Source organism: Bufo gargarizans, chromosome 3, assembly GCF_014858855.1.
Source record: "Bufo gargarizans isolate SCDJY-AF-19 chromosome 3, ASM1485885v1, whole genome shotgun sequence".
NCBI classification, from domain to species: domain Eukaryota; kingdom Metazoa; phylum Chordata; class Amphibia; order Anura; family Bufonidae; genus Bufo; species Bufo gargarizans.
In genome coordinates, this window is record NC_058082.1 from 120,850,206 (window position 1) to 120,866,415 (window position 16,210).

General features: G+C 46.0%; 1 protein-coding gene across 4 annotated transcripts in view; it reads right to left on the minus strand.

Moving 5' to 3' along the window:
- The window catches only part of RBMS2 (RNA binding motif single stranded interacting protein 2), a 90,761-nt gene that overhangs the window by 39,657 nt on the left and 34,894 nt on the right, over window positions 1-16,210 (minus strand). For 2 of the 4 annotated variants that reach the window (XM_044285994.1, XM_044285993.1), the window contains exon 1: window positions 6,164-6,325. The exons of the other annotated variants lie outside the window; for them this stretch is intronic. In XM_044285994.1, coding sequence (XP_044141929.1) covers window positions 6,164-6,208 — 45 coding nt within the window. In that variant the 5' untranslated portion in view covers window positions 6,209-6,325. Of the gene's footprint in view, window positions 1-6,163; window positions 6,326-16,210 lie in introns of those variants that run through there. 4 annotated transcript variants of the gene reach the window in all.

Here is a 16,210-nt window from a genome sequence, read left to right on the forward strand (position 1 = left end):
AAATGTAGTAACCAGCTCCGTCTACTACAAAATGGATGGAGAGGGGCAGATTCGGCACCCATTTCCCATGCAAATACTACTTGGGAATAGGTGATCAGTAGGATTGTGGGCAGGATGGGCCATTCATAGTAAAATAATGGAATACCCCTTTAAACACTTTGTCATGTCATTTAATAGCGTTTTTTCCCCCACATAATTATAGTTTGTGATAACCGCTAGATGAATATTTGCTGGGTTGTTACTTTTCTGTTTCCCCCCATGCACTTCACTTATTTCACCTTTCTTTATAGCATTCAGTAAATGCAGACAAGAGGACGTGTTCTGGCGCAGTCTGTGTTTATGTCCTACCTACACATAAAAGGGTTCTGTCAATGGTAGTAATTTTCATCCTATACATAGCAGATGGCAAATAAAAAGATCCTTGTGGTCTTCTGTGAATGTCCCATCCACGTTCTCTTTTGCCTTCCCTTCTCTTAAAAAAGTGTGAGATGGTAAGGTATTTGCATATCCTGCATTAAATACAAGGGATATTTTAGTATACTACGTCTATCAGGATGCAATGGAATAGAGAATTGTGAAGGATGGATTTGTCATGTTTTCCTGAAAAGCATGAAACAAAGTGTCTAATATTTTATGTATTTATTGTTCTACAGAATAAAGTTACGTTAAAACCAAGCACACCATTGTTTTTCTTGTGAAATTCCTAATAAGTTTGATGTGTCACATGACCCTCTTCCTATTAAAAAAAAAAAAGTTGGATTCAAAATGGCCGACATCAAAATGGCCGCCATGGGCACTAATGTGCCACAAACAGGAAGTTAATATCACCAACCATTCCCATTTTATTAAGGTGTATCCATATAAATGGCCCACCCTGTATATGTAACAACACTGGTGAAGCTGGTGCTACAATACAGGGCCCTGTCTCCTCTAAGGGTGGGTTCACATCACTGCACCATTTTCCGTTCTTCTGATCTGTCAGTAGAACAGAAAAACAAAGTATCCTTTATTTTGAGCATTCGTTATGCTCACTTTTCATCAGTTTTAGCCGTTTCCACCTGATATCTGTTATTTTAGATGGAAGAAAAAGTCCTCCAAGAAGGACTTTTTTTTTCCATCTAAAATAACGGCTCTCAGACGGAAATGGCTAAAACGGATGCAAAATGAGCATAACGAATGCTTAAAATAAAGGATTCGTTTTTAGTTCTGCTTTTTTCTGATGGATCAGAAGAATGGAAAATGAAATGGTGATGTGAACCTACCCTTAGCCTTTGTAGTCAGTGAGCAAGCCAATCTGGGACCTGGGCACTGCTGTCTCTCGAAGGGTCCATTTACATGGGCAGATACATAGTGAAATGATCGGGATCAAACCCATTATTCCTATACAATATCTTCTCCTTCAGCTCCATTTACATGCTACAATCACCTCCTGTGTACAGAGATGAATAATCATTACCACAATCATTCGTCCCCATACAGATTATTTGCTGACAACATATCCCATCTTTACTTAGTTGTCCGGCAAATGAGCGTTTGTGTGTTCGTTGGGTGATTGGCAGCTCATTTATACAAGGCAATTATGGGGAATGGGTGTTCATAGGAATGTGCCCAATAATCTGCCCACGTAAATCGGCCATATGTCAAACAATACAGATCTGTATAAAATAAGTGTTAGCACAGAGTGCCATGCTGACTGACCCCTGTCCACCACCTGAAGCAGCGATAATGGGCATCAGAACTGGCCCAGGCAGCAAGGGAAAATGGCGTCTGGTCTGGTGAATCATGTGGACAGTGGGCAATATTCCCTAATGGCTGTGTCCTCTTTCAGGAGGATCATACATCCTACCACACTGCAATAATGGTTCACGAATGGTCCACGGAACATGACAAAGTGTCCAAGGTGTTGACTTGGCCTCAAAACTGTCCAGATCCCAGTCTAAACAAGAGTCTCCGGGATGTGCTGGGATCCATGGAGATGGGTCATCTTGTAACTTTATTATTATTTTATTTTGAAACAATGTTGCATTGGACAAAAATATTTTTTTCTCGGAGTAGAATACTGATGACCTAACCTCAGGATGGCTGATATCTGATTGATGGCAGTCCGACTCCCGACACCCCACCAGGGTCAGTTGTTGGGAGACGCTACGGTACTCCAGTGAGTGCAACGGTCATTGCCTAGGACAGTGATGTCACGCTCATCAGTCACGTGGCCTATGTGTAGCTCAGTCCCATTCAGGTCAATGGGCCTGGGCTGCAAAACCAAGCACAGACAGTATAAAATGTACAGCACTGTGCTGCTGTGCTGTTACGAGGATGCATCGCTCACCACAGCGCCGTGGATCCTTCACAAAGGCAGTGCCGAATTCTCGGAACCCCACCAATCAGATACTGATGAGCTATAAGTGGAATAGGAGTAAAAAAAACAACATCTAAACCAAACCTTTCTTAACAATGAAAGCCACAAACATCCTGACATCACCCTTAGATGACGTGCTGACTAATACAAGGAAGTGTCAGGTATGTAGTCAGGTGTGTGCAGTGTGTGTCATTCAGGATTAGGAAAGGGTAACAGGTTTCACATTCAATGTTCTAGAACGGGTTCTAATATGTAAAGGTGCAGAGAGGGACGCTGCAAATTAATGATCAAAATAATTTGCTTAAGGGAATGACCACGCGTGGCACACACAAGGCAGATTTTCCATACATCATACATCACTGCTGCATTGTTGAAGTGGATGTGACCGAGGAGGCCTGTGATTGACTGCAGTGGTGATGGGACCGAAGTGGCCGTGAACAGCGCAGCGGTGCGGGCATGGCAGAACCGTGGGTATGGGTTTTTTCTTTCCTATGGAGTACATTTTAGAAGCATTGAGTTGTTGGCTCCTAAACCGGACAACCCCTTTAATTTACTGATGTTTTATTAACGTACCCATAGAAAAGATGGGGCAAACTGATTTGGTATGTATACTCCACCACCCTGATAATGGACCCACTGCCTGAAATCAAGAAAACGGTACATTATATCCACCAGCCTCAGTGAGTTACGGACATGTGCTGTCCATGGTCTCCACAGACCGCTCACGTATATGTTGACCTTAATGTGTGTATTCACACATCAGTGGTTTGCCACGGACTGTGGGTCCATGGTGACACTGTGGAAGCACGCACTATTTTTGTCCCTTGTGCACATTATAGTCTATGAGTCCGTGTTGTTTTTTTTTTTGTTGTTTTTTTACAATCCATTGGTAGGAGATGCTCTGGAAATTAATTTTCAGGCTACGAGTGTCCATGGAATACAGATGACACATGGAGGGCAAAAAACACAAACCTCAATCTTTCACAGACATCTACACAGATGAACCACCGACCATCTTGTCACTGGTATAATTGTGGACACGGACGTGTGAAAGAGACCTTGTGTTGCGTCTACCTCAGACACCAGCAATTCTAATCCTGTAGCCATGAACAGGAAGTCAGTAGTAATGTAATAACAAGAAGAAGAAGCAAGTGTGGATCATGGTCAGAAGAACCAGGATCTAATACAACAGTCTGTGGTGCACACAAGCCTCTTGGATTAAACCCATATCCTTCACGTGACTTTCTAGAAGTTTAGCATCGGGAGTTTCCACATACTGACCGGAAGGTATGGCAGAGGCTGACATGACAATTTCTGAGAGGAGAAACACATCCCAGGTCCAAACTCACCACAGGGAGGCAGGACAAGGAACCTTGTGTGGTGCCCCAGAGTACTGCCCCATAGGTTTTTCTGGGGCAAGTTGCTGTCGGCTGCTAATTTCCCTTAGTATTACACGCCGCCAATTAAAGGGGATTTCCAGGAGTACAAAATTGATGGCCGATCCTCAGAACAGATCATCGGTATCAGATCAGTGGGGGTCCAACACCCTGCCCCACCGCTGGTCGGTTGTTTGAAGAGACCGAGGCGCTGCAGCCTCTTCCCAGCATACCAAGTATAGCGCCATACATTGGATAGTGGCTGTGCTTGGAATTACAGCCCAGACCTATTCAGGCAGTTGCACATGGACCATGTCACTGGCCTAGGAAGAGGCCGCAGTGCTTACCAGAGTGCCGGCCTCTTCAAACAGCGGATTAGCGGGGATGCCGGGAGTTGGACTACCATCAGTGAGACACTGATGACCAATCCAGGGATAGATCATTTATAATCTACTCCTAGAAACCCCCTTTGCAGGAATAACCTGTTCTACCAAATTGAGCTGTGGCACGTTCTCTGCCATGGCTCCCGGTGGAGTATGCCAAGAAGATTTCTAGGCGCTAGCAGTAAGTTTCTAGATGCAGAGGCGACCTGCAGACGGTCGTCAGAGCTCGGCCGTAATCTATTGTGTCACAGGCATCACAGCTTCAGAAACCAATATACCCATAAGAAGAACTCGGGCTGGTTTCACATCTCCGGCAGGCAGTTATGGCAGAGAATGGTCTGGTGGAATTCTCCGGAACCGGCACTGCTGAATGCAAAAAGAATGCCCGCCGGGCTCACTTACAATAATGGGGTCCGGCAGAGATCCGTAAGCAATCTGCTGAATATGCCCCGAAGTTGCCGGACAGCAACTGCTGCATGCTGCGGTTTGTGTCCGGCCGATTCCCGGTATTCTCTGCCGGATGACAATCCTGGAGATGTGAAACTGGCCTAAATTATTCTCAAAGGGGTATTCCCATAATCCCATCATCATATTCCCATCCCCTTATACGTGGACGGAGGTATGGAAATGGACAATACTATTTCTGTAAGACCTCTTTGCACACGACCGTATGTATTTTGCAGTCTGAAAAAAACTGACTCGCGAAAAATACGGATGAGATCCGTGTGCATTCCGTATTTTGCGGAACGGAACAGCTGGCCCCTAATAGAACAGTCCTATCCTTGTCCGTGATGTAGCCAAGAATAGGACATGTTCTATTTTTTTCCGGAACGGACATACAGAAATGGAATGCTCACGGAGTAACTTCCGTTTTTTCTGCAGACCCATTGAAATGAAAGGTTTCCGTATACGGTCCGCAAAAAAGAAAATACGTTTGTGTGCAAGAGTCCTAACTCACATATAAGTGACTGGAAACTATGGAAACAGCCCAGCCACCACATAGGACGTGTATACCCCTTTAAATTCCCCAAATACTTCTGTATCAACACATAGAAACTCCATGTATACGTTTGTTTTCTGAGGATTAGATTGTCAGCTTTTACTGCACATAAGATGTAGAAGCCAGCTACTTCCCGATCTGCGGCTCTCCAGCTGCTGTAACTACCACTCCCAGCATGGCCTGACATCTGCAGATCATCAGGTATGAGGTTATAATTTCATTATATGCAATAAACATCAGAAGCCACGTTTATCCAGAAGTATTCCCGGCGTCAGTGCTTTACATCGTCATATCCACACGATAGAATTATATTATTAGGGTACATCAGAACTTATATACATAAAAACCTAGTCACCGTGCGGGGGGAGGGGGCAGCAGTCGAACCCCAGGCCCTGATGTCTAAGGAGACCCCCCTCTGCCATTATACATGGCACATTATTATTTATTATTAAAGCCCCATTCATTCCATAGCGCTGTACATACATAATACAGACCATCGCAATGGGGGAGGGGGGCTGTTACGGGTTCTGCATTTGGACCCAACAGCTTGAAGTTATAACCGTAATAAAGAGGATGGCCGAGCGGCCAGTAGTAGAAGGGGAGGCCGTGAAAACCCACGTTCAGTAGGATGGATCCGGCTCACAGCGAGAGAACGCGACAAGATGTCGGATAAACCAGAAGAATGGCGCAAAAGACGCAAGAGGACACAGGTACTGGATGCATGATCCTATATGTACTGTATACATGGAAAGGACAGACAGACAGAATTATCTAGACAGACAGACAATTAGATAAGTAGCTATGAGATATTCATTAGAGATAAAGATCATTCATTAGAATTCTATAGATAAATAGATGGAGAAATAGTTAAAAATGATAAAAAGGTGAGATAATGAGATATTAGACAGATATGAGCTAGATGGATAGAGACACGCTGGTGGTGCCAGGCTGGCCACAATGCTTGTGTAATGGTGCCCACGGGATGCCAGCAGTGGGTACCTGGCTTACAGCTAGCGCCCGCCCCCCTCCACCCATCAGTGCCTACCAGTTTCCCGGTGGGTATCCTCATGGGTACACTGGAGAAGATCATGGTGCAGAGTGTGGTGCCCGCGTGCCAGCAGCGCCCGCACTGTGGCCCCGTCCTGCCCCCACGTCAGTGGCCCCGTAGTAAGAGGTCAGGCCGAGGCTCTGGAAGGGCAGGATACGATGTTCCTGGAACTTTCATTAACAAAAAAGAGCCGGGCTGGGCCGCCTGAAGCCACGCCCACACAGCGCGGGCGGGCGGGCGGGCCCTGGGGGGGCGGGGCGTAGTGGGGAGGGCAGCGCCTGCACGTGGGGCGGCGCATTGTTCCCGGGCGGGATTCCTGGCATACCTGACGAGCTAATCAGCGGTCCGGAGAGCTCCGAGCCGCCTGTGACTCACCCCGGCCCGAGGCCTCTGTGCAGCACTCGCCGGGAGCCGCTAATAGAAGCCATATGGCGTCCCCGAGCAGCTCTAATCCGCCCCGGACTCGCCCAGGGACGTGGATTAGGCGGGATCACGGGAGGGACAGCTTAGGGCAAAGTGGGGCCCCAAACACTGCAAGGCTGTGCCAACAGGACAGTCCCACATAGGACCTCAGAAGGCAGAGAGCTCCAGGGATTGCCTTTTTAGGGTCTTAAAGGGGGTTGTCAGTGTTTTATACTGAAGAGCTATCCAGTATCTGAACAGTGGGGTCCGACTCCCAGCCCCCGCCAATCAGCCGTTTGCCACTGACATCACATTTAGGGTCCATTCACATGTCCGTTTTTGTATTCCGCATCCGTTCCGATAAAAAATTGAACGTTATTCGGATCCATTCATTTCAATGCATTCCGCAAATATTTGGATTGCACACATGGTGCTCTCCGATTCCGTTCCGTTTATTCTGATCCAGGAAAAAAATATACCCTCTCCTACTATTTGTCCGATTTTGCGTTCCGTCATGCCATTCTAGTCAATGGATCCGTCAAAAATGCGGAACATAGGCTAAAAGCATCCTCATGTCATCCAGATTTTCGGATCCGCAAAAAACAGAAACGTTTATCTAGAAAGGTAAAAATACTGACATGTGAATGGACCCTTATCGGTCACCTGGCCTAGGCGCAGCGCAGTCACCGTCAAATGAATGGGGCTGAGCTGCGAATCCCAGGTCCAGTCGCCATACAATGTACCACGCTGTGCTTGGTGAACTGCTAATAGGACAGTTCTATCTTTTAGCGGAATGCACACGGAGTACCTTCAGTTTTTTTTCTGCAGACCTATTGAAATAATTGGTTCCGCATACGGTCTGTAAAAAAAAAAAACGGAACAGACACGGAAAGAAAATATGTTCGTGTGCAAGCGACCTGACAGACTGCTCCCTATTCCCCCTCTCTTAGGCTACACACACACACGACCGTATGTGTTTTGAGGTACGCAAATTGCAGATCCGCCCAAAAAAAGCAAAAAACGGATGACATCTGTTTTTTTTTTTTTGCTGATCCATTGTAACAATGCCTAAAATGGACAAGAATAGGACATGTTCTATTTTCTATTTTTTTTGCAGGGCTACGGAACGGACATACTGATGCGGACTGCACATTGAAAGGGTCCGCATCCTATCTGCAAAAAAAACGGAACGCACATGGAAACAAACAACGTTTGTGTTCATGTATCCTTACACAGACTGTTCTCCACAGGCCTCTCTCTCTCACAGACTGCTCCCTATTCCCCTTCTATTACACAGACTGTTCTCCACAGGTCCCTCTCTCTCCCAGACTGCTCCCTATTCCCCCTCTCTTACATAGACTGCTCCCTATTCTCCTCTGTTACACAGACTGCTCCCTATTTCTCCTCTCACACAGACTGCTCCCTGTTCCCCCTCTCTTACACAGACTGCTCCCTATTCCCCCCTCTTACACAGACCAATCCCTATTCCCCCCTCTTACACAGACCAATCCCTATTCCCCTACTCTTACACACACTGCTCCGTATTCCCCTCTCTTACAGACTGCTCCCTATCCCCCTCTCTTACACAGACTGCTCCCTATTCCCCCTCTCTTACACAGACTGCTCCCTATCCCCCCTCTCTTACACAGACTGCTCCCTATCCCCCCTCTCTTACACAGACTGCTCCCTATTCCCTCTCTCTTACACAGACTGCTCCCTATTCCCTCTCTCTTACACAGACTGCTCCCTATCCCCCCTCTCTTACACAGACTGCTCCCTATCCCCCCTCTCTTACACAGACTGCTCCCTATCCCCCCTCTCTTACACAGACTGCTCCCTATCCCCCCTCTCTTACACAGACTGCTCCCTATCCCCCCTCTCTTACAGACTGCTCCCTATTCCCCCTCTCTTACAGACTGCTCCCTGTCCCCCCTCTCTTACACAGACTGCTCCCTGTCCCCCCTCTCTTACACAGACTGCTCCCTGTCCCCCCTCTCTTACACAGACTGCTCCCTGTCCCCCCTCTCTTACACAGACTGCTCCCTATCCCCCCTCTCTTACACAGACTGCTCCCTATCCCCCCTCTCTTACACAGACTGCTCCCTGTCCCCCCTCTCTTACACAGACTGCTCCCTATCCCCCCTCTCTTACACAGACTGCTCCCTATCCCCCCTCTCTTACAGACTGCTCCCTATTCCCCCTCTCTTACAGACTGCTCCCTGTCCCCCCTCTCTTACACAGACTGCTCCCTGTCCCCCCTCTCTTACACAGACTGCTCCCTGTCCCCCCTCTCTTACATAGACTGCTCCCTGTCCCCCCTCTCTTACACAGACTGCTCCCTGTCCCCCCTCTTACACAGACTGCTCCCTGTTCCCCCCTCTTACACAGACTGCTCCCTGGTCCCCCTCTCTTACACAGACTGCTCCCTGTTCCCCCTCTCTTACACAGACTGCTCCCTGTTCCCCCTCTCTTACAGACTTCTCCCTCTGTTACACAGACTGTTCTCCACATGCCCCTCTCTCTCACAGACTGCTCCCCATTCCTCCTCTGTTACAAAGACTGCTCTCTCAGCCCCATCTCTCTCACAGACTGCTCTAAGTCACCCCCTCTATCCCACATCCTGCTCCCCGTGGTCCTCACCCAGACTGCTCTATATACACCTTTCTGTTACACATCCTGCTCCCTATCTTCCACTCAGACAGCTCTTCATGCCCTCTCTTACACAAACTGGCATTTGACAAAAATGGCGTGCATCAAAATTTGCAACTTTTTAACCCTTTCAAGACTAGGTGATTTTTTTATTTTTTTTATTCAGTTTTTGTTTTTCACTGCCAGCCCTTCCAAAGCCATAACTTTTTTTTTTTTTCATTCACATAGCAAAAATATATACCTAAAAATAGTACTTAAAGGGGTATTCCTATCTCAGACATTGATAGCATATTACTAGGATATGCCCTCAATGTCAGATAGGAGTCAGTCCCAGAGCTGGGCCCGCACCTATCTCCAGAACAGGTCTCCCAAAGTGAGAGCTGACTTGGCTATTTCCGGCAGTCTCATTGGAGTGGATAGACATGCATCCTATCTGACATTGATGACATAGCCTAGTGATATGCCATCCACGCCTGAGATGGGAATAACCCTTTAAGCAGCAGTGCTACACAACGGCTAAGGGCGAGGCTGGCATGATCACGGTACACTGCCTGGCCCTGTCAATGTGCAGAGGGTGCGGCAGTTGTAGAGAGAGCAGAGCCTCCAGGTGTAATGGCAACGCCCCCATTGCTCCTGGTGGCTCATTTACATATAGTACAACATAATGATTCTCAGCAATGAGGGCACATATGAGCATGAGACCAACACAAGTGCACATGTAACAGGTCAGCCAGTTTCATAGCTACAAATCTGCTGACAGATGCCCTTTAAGGGTCCATTCACATGCCGTTTTGAGGTCCGCAAATTGCCTTGGAACCAAACCCAAATTCAGGAAATGTTTTTTTACAGTACAAATTAATTTATGAAGTTATTGCGCAAAGTCTCGCGAGACTTCACAAAGCAATAACTTCGGCTCATCTGAGCCAATACATTCTAACACTGTACGGAGCTCCTGCTCTGTACAGTATTAAAACAAAGTTTTATGCGAATCGACTTCGGATGTTTCATCCGAAGTCGATTCGCTCATCCCTAACATACATGTTTACTTCCATGACTGGGATAAGCCGCTTATCTCCTGGAAGAACAAAGAATCGGGCAGGTAAAATCCAATATGCCCAATACTTATTTGAACCAACATCTTTATTTGGATAGCTGCCACCATAAATATTAGATCGTTGGCCATTCCTGCCAAAATCAGCAAGGCCTTGTTCACACGGCAGTTATTTGATCAGTTATTTCCATCAGTTTTTGTGAGCCAAAGCTAGGAGTGGAGGCTACTAAGAGATAAGGTATAATGGAAAGATCTGCTCCTGTTGTGTGTTTTTCACCCACACCTGGTTTTGGCTCACAACTGATGTGTGAAAAAGGTCTTGAAGGAGTTGTCTTATCATGGACAATGGGGACATATCGCTAGGATATGCCCCCATTGTCTTATAGGTGCGGGTCCCACCGCTGGCACCCGCACCTATATCGAGAACGGAGCCCTGCAAGGTGGTGGCTGGAGGACTCCGGTCCGGCCACCACCAAGCCGGCTCCCCATAGAAGTGAAGGAGGGCGCACTGCGCACGCGCGGCCCCTGCTCCCATTCATTTCTATGGGGCCCTCCTTCACTTGCGGGGCTCTGTTCATGATATAGGTGCGGTGACAATAGGGGCATAGCCTAGCGATATGCCCCCATTGTCCATGATGAGACAACCCCTTTAACTGTACTGTGTGTAGATGGGATTACTGACAGAAAGTCCTGAACAGTGTTTACATCCATGATCACTCCTTTATGTCTCATCGCCAGTTCTTCGAACATCCAGGATATTTTACACACGTATAGGGTTATATGCAGCTTTTTTTTATTAACTGTACCTAAAGGCGTTTGTCCTCGATTTTGATATTAATGGCCTATCTTCAGGATAGATAGGTGGAGGTCCGACACCCGGCATCCCTGAAAATTAGCTCTGGTGCTGGAACCACACAGCTGATATCACTGTGTAGTGGATGAAGCTGCTAACTGTAGCCCAGCAACCATTGAAGTGAATGGAAATAAACAGTTCCGCCACTACACAGTGGACCGAGCTGCATAGTTCTGGAGCTGACTTCCAGTGTCTGAGCAACAAAGTAATAGCTGATTGACAGCTCAGGATAAACCATCAATATCATAATCCTGGTCAACCCCCTTTAAAGGGTTTGTCCCAAGAAAAATATCCTACTGTTTTCAAACCAGCACCTGGATCTGAATACATTTATAATTGCATGTAATTAATAATTTAGTATAGCCAGTGAGTTTTTCAATAAAATGTATCAGTGTAGCGCCACCTGCTGTTTTTTATTTTTATTTCTTTGTCCTGCTCACTGAGAAGGCCGCACATGCTCAGTTTCATCCTTCAACTGAATCCTGAGCTGTGATAGGGAGAACATGGACACGCCCCCTTAGCTGCAGCAGAAAAGACACGCCCCCTGAGCTGTGATAGGGAGAGCATGGGCACGCCCCCTGAGCAGCAGCAGAAAAGACACTCCCCTTGAGCTGTCAGCTTGATATAAATATAGCAGAGTGATGAATGGGAATATCTCTAGATCCATGTTAGATACAGGGTTGGTTCTAGATTTATTAGAAAGAGATTGTCATGTACTATATTTTCATTTTTTTCATTAGTCACGGGATAACCCCTTTAAGGCTTCTTTGCATAGGCCAACTGACAAGGCAATTATCGAGAGCAAACTATTCGTTCCCTATAATTGGCTTCTTGTCTTCAGAAGTGAGAGCTTCATATACGTGTAGCAGTCATCTCCTCTGTATGGGGGATGAACGATCACAATATATCAGCTCAGGTGCCTCTTCTCCCAGTTAATACAATGTATATAGGATGGTGAAGCAGGGCCACACTCCGGCAAATGCCTCCCACTCAGGATCCCACATACGGGGGCAGCATTTATCAGATGGCAGTAAGGTGCCCAAACAACATTGCCATACAGCTTCCTAAATGACACTGCTCCTCTATCAATACAGGACAAAGTCGAGCATAAACCAATCTTCCATTCATAATCAGTGGTTTTCTCCACTCACATGACTTATCCAGAACCATCTGCTTCCAGGATCTAATAAGAGGACCGGTTTATTAGGTCTACACGCAGTAATCAGATGTGGGTACATTATACTAAGTTTAGCCTCCATTTGGCGAGGCTGTTCCCATAGGAAATAATGAGAGAGCATGCAATCATGATTTACTACATCCATGAATGTCATTTCCTGTGGAAAATCTGCAGAAAAATAATAACTCATACCTACTCCTACTGTGTCTGATAGATAGATGCACTGGCATATGCTTCTGTAGTCCAGCTTAGAGATTACGGGAAGTTGTATTTTCATGGTACTACCTTTTAATGGCATTAAGCCTAGCCAGCAGTTAATAGCCAGGAATGATTGCCGGCAAATTGGTATTCATTTGTAGTACACTTGCAGATCTGGATGTCTGTAGATCACCAAACGCAGGCCACGTGATGTTGCCCAGACTTTTGCTGACGCACCTTACATGTTGGTTCAGTGCAGACTCAAAGTACGGGAACATCATTACTGATATCCTATACAAGTCCGCACTGAGGGGGTCATTTACTAAACAGAAATACACCTAAACTAGGCATATTTCTGGCGCAGATCGAGGTGCAAAGGTCCTTTGCGTCGCAATCTGCGACTTTTACCCGCTCACGCCAGGTATAAAATAGGGGGCGTGGTGAGGAAGGGGACAGGCCGTCTCATTTACCATTTTCTACGCCCGTTTTAGGAAGCTGTCTTACATTTAGAAGTGGCAGTGGAACCGCTGAAGTTATGTAGAGGCCGGCGCCTCTTCAAAACTACAGCGGATCCACTACCAGGTATAGGGCTTATTAAGACTGGTGTCTAAAACGACCCTTAGGCCTCTTTCACAAGAGCGTGTCCGGATAAGGTCCAGATGCGTTGCGACAAACCCGCGTGAGTAGGTACGCAATTGCAGTCAGTTTTGACTGCAATTGCGTTACGTTGTTCAGTTTTTATCGCGCGGGTGCAATGCGTTTTGCACGCGCGTGATAAAAAACTGAATGTGGTACCCAGACCCGATCTTCTTCACAGAAGTTCAGGTTTGGGTTCAAGGTTGTGTAGATGTAATTATTTTCCCTTATAACATGGTTATAAGGGAAAATAATAGCATTCTGAATACAGAATGCATAGTACAATAGCGCCGGAGGGGTTAATCACATGGTGATGGATCATGTGATGGACCATGTGATGAGCGCAGTGACGTCATCAAAGGTCCTATTCCTCATAGATGAAGACAGAAGAGATGCCGGCTGCGCGAACAAGTGGATTAAGGTGAGTTAAATTATTATTATTATTTTTTTTTAACCCCTCCAGCGCTATTTTACTATGCATTCTGTATTTTCCATTAGGCCTCGTTCACACTTCAGTGTTTGGTCAGTGATTTCCATCAGTGATTTGTGAGCCAAAACCAGAAGTGGAGCCTCCACAGACATAAGGGAAAGATCTGCTCCTGTTCTGTGTTTAGAGTTGCACCTGGTTTTGGCTCACAAATCACTGATGGAAATCACTGACCAAACACTGAAGTGTGAACGAGGCCTTATAACCATGTTATAAGGGAAAATAATAATGATCGGGTCTCCATCCCGGTCATCACCTAGCAACCGTGCATGAAAATTGCACCGCATCCGCACTTGCTTGCGGATGCTTGCGATTTTCATGCAGCCCCATTCACTTCTACTTTTTCATGCGTGAAAAACGCACAAAATAGAGCTTGCTGTGATTTTCACGCAATGCACAAGTGATGCGTGAAAATCACCGCTCGTGTGCACAGCCCCATAGAAATTAATGGGTCCGGATTCAGTGCGGGTGCAATGCGTTCAACTCACACATTGCACCCGCGTGGAAAACTCGCCCGTGTGAAAGGGGCCTTAGTGTCTAAGATGGTGCTAAAGGTGGTGTGGGCTTTGATGCTAGCAGTGACGTGCCAACATGTAACCTCTGAGGCCAGTGATTGGCTGCAGCTGTCACAAGACTAAGCCCAGTTTGATGGGGACCAGGACTGTTTAACTCCTTTGGATAGGTCATCAGCATCTGATTGGCGGGGGTCTGACAACTGGGACCCTCACCGATCAGCTGTTTGAGAAAGCAGCAGTGCTCGCAGTAACACCATGGCCTTCTTGCATCTCCATGCAGGCCAGTGATGTCATGACTATAGGTTACGTGGCCTGGGCGCAGTTCAGCCCCATTCACTTCAATAGCTTCTCAAAACAGCTGATGGCCAGGGGTCCTGGGTGTCAGACTCCTGCCAATCAGATCCAAAGGATAGATCATCAGTAAGAGAAAGGCGGACAACCGCAATTTTTTATTTTCAGTTTAATTTTTTAGTTTGTTCCTCTTCTTTCAGATTTTTTTTCTGCTGGGTTTCTTGGTGTCAGAAAAGGATAAGGGAAAGATCAAGATGAATAACCAAGCAGCTAAGGCTACTTTCACACTTGCGTTTGGTGCGGATCCGTCATGGATCTGCATATACGGATCCGCACCAATAGTACAACCGCATGCATCCGTTCAAAACGGATCTGTTTGTATTATATTTAACATTGTCCAAACGGATCCGTCTTGAACACCATTGAAAGTCAATGGGGGGCGGATGCATTTTGCATTGTGTCAGTAAAAACGGATCCGTCCCCATTGACTTACATTGTGTGTCAGGATGGATCCGTTTGCCTCCGCATCGTCAGGCGGACACCAAAACACTGCAAGCAGCATTTTGGTGTCCGCCTCCAGAGTGGAACGGAGGCAAACTGATGCATTCTGAGCGGATCCTTTTCCGTTCAGAATGCATTAGGGCAAAACTGATCCGTTTTGGACCGCTTGTGAGAGCCCTGAACGGATCCCACAAACGGAATACAAAACGCCAGTGTGAAAGTAGCCTAAGAAACATTGTGCTATAATTATCGTCATAACTTCAAAGGTTGTTTTCCACCATTGCATGTAATGACGTATCACTAGGTGATGCCCATCACTTGTACACTGCTGGAGATCTGACTGTCTGCAGTGCTAGTTTTTATCACAGTCCATTAATAGATCTGTGTTGCAATTCCCTGCACAACAGGTGGACAGAAGCATTGCTGTGCAGAAAAAAGCCAAAGGGACCTCGACCCATTCCCATATTATAGCACATTTTAGGATTATGTATAGCATTGTACGATGGAAATGCCCCTTTAACTATAAACGTACTTAAAGAGTGACTGTACTTTCACACTATTTTATTTAATAGAGAATGGTGTAACTAGAAAATTTCTAAATGACTTCAGCTGATAAATCTAGAACGATGCATTCATCTCTGATAAGATATATTACAAAGTTTCTTATGCAAAAATGTAAAGTACAGTGACCATTTAAGCAATATGTTGAAAGAGATCATTCTGACCTTATCTTCCCTTACATTTTGCAGTTGCTTTTTTTATTTTATTAACCTGGTCATACAATTCTTGTACAAAAATGGAAAATGACACCAGTAATAACGAAGGTCTCCAACTTCTGTCACTTCTTAACGGATAATTCTATAAAGGACCCTGATTGTAAGCAGTATCTGAATAGGTGTTGAGAGATGCAAGGATTTTAACACTCCTCAGATGATTCCACTCAAATGACTAGTTTACAACAAATTGGGTGCTTTTGGGCTCAAAGTTTATTATGTAGTTATATACTTTACATTTTATGCAAGGAATTTAGTTTTTCATTATGTAGTTTGTATGACAATGTTACCTGTATGATATTACTGGGCTTTATAAATGGCAGACTACGGCTCCATGACTTAGTTCACTGTAGTGCAATCAAGGACAAAAACTTCTAATTACAGAAATGAGATAATTGGGTTAGGGTAAGCAGATCTCCACTCAGCCGAGCATGTATGAGTTGTCAGTGGAAGAGAAGAGAAAGCTGCTGCCAGACACCTCTGGTGGTAATTTATCACCCTGGAGAACAAA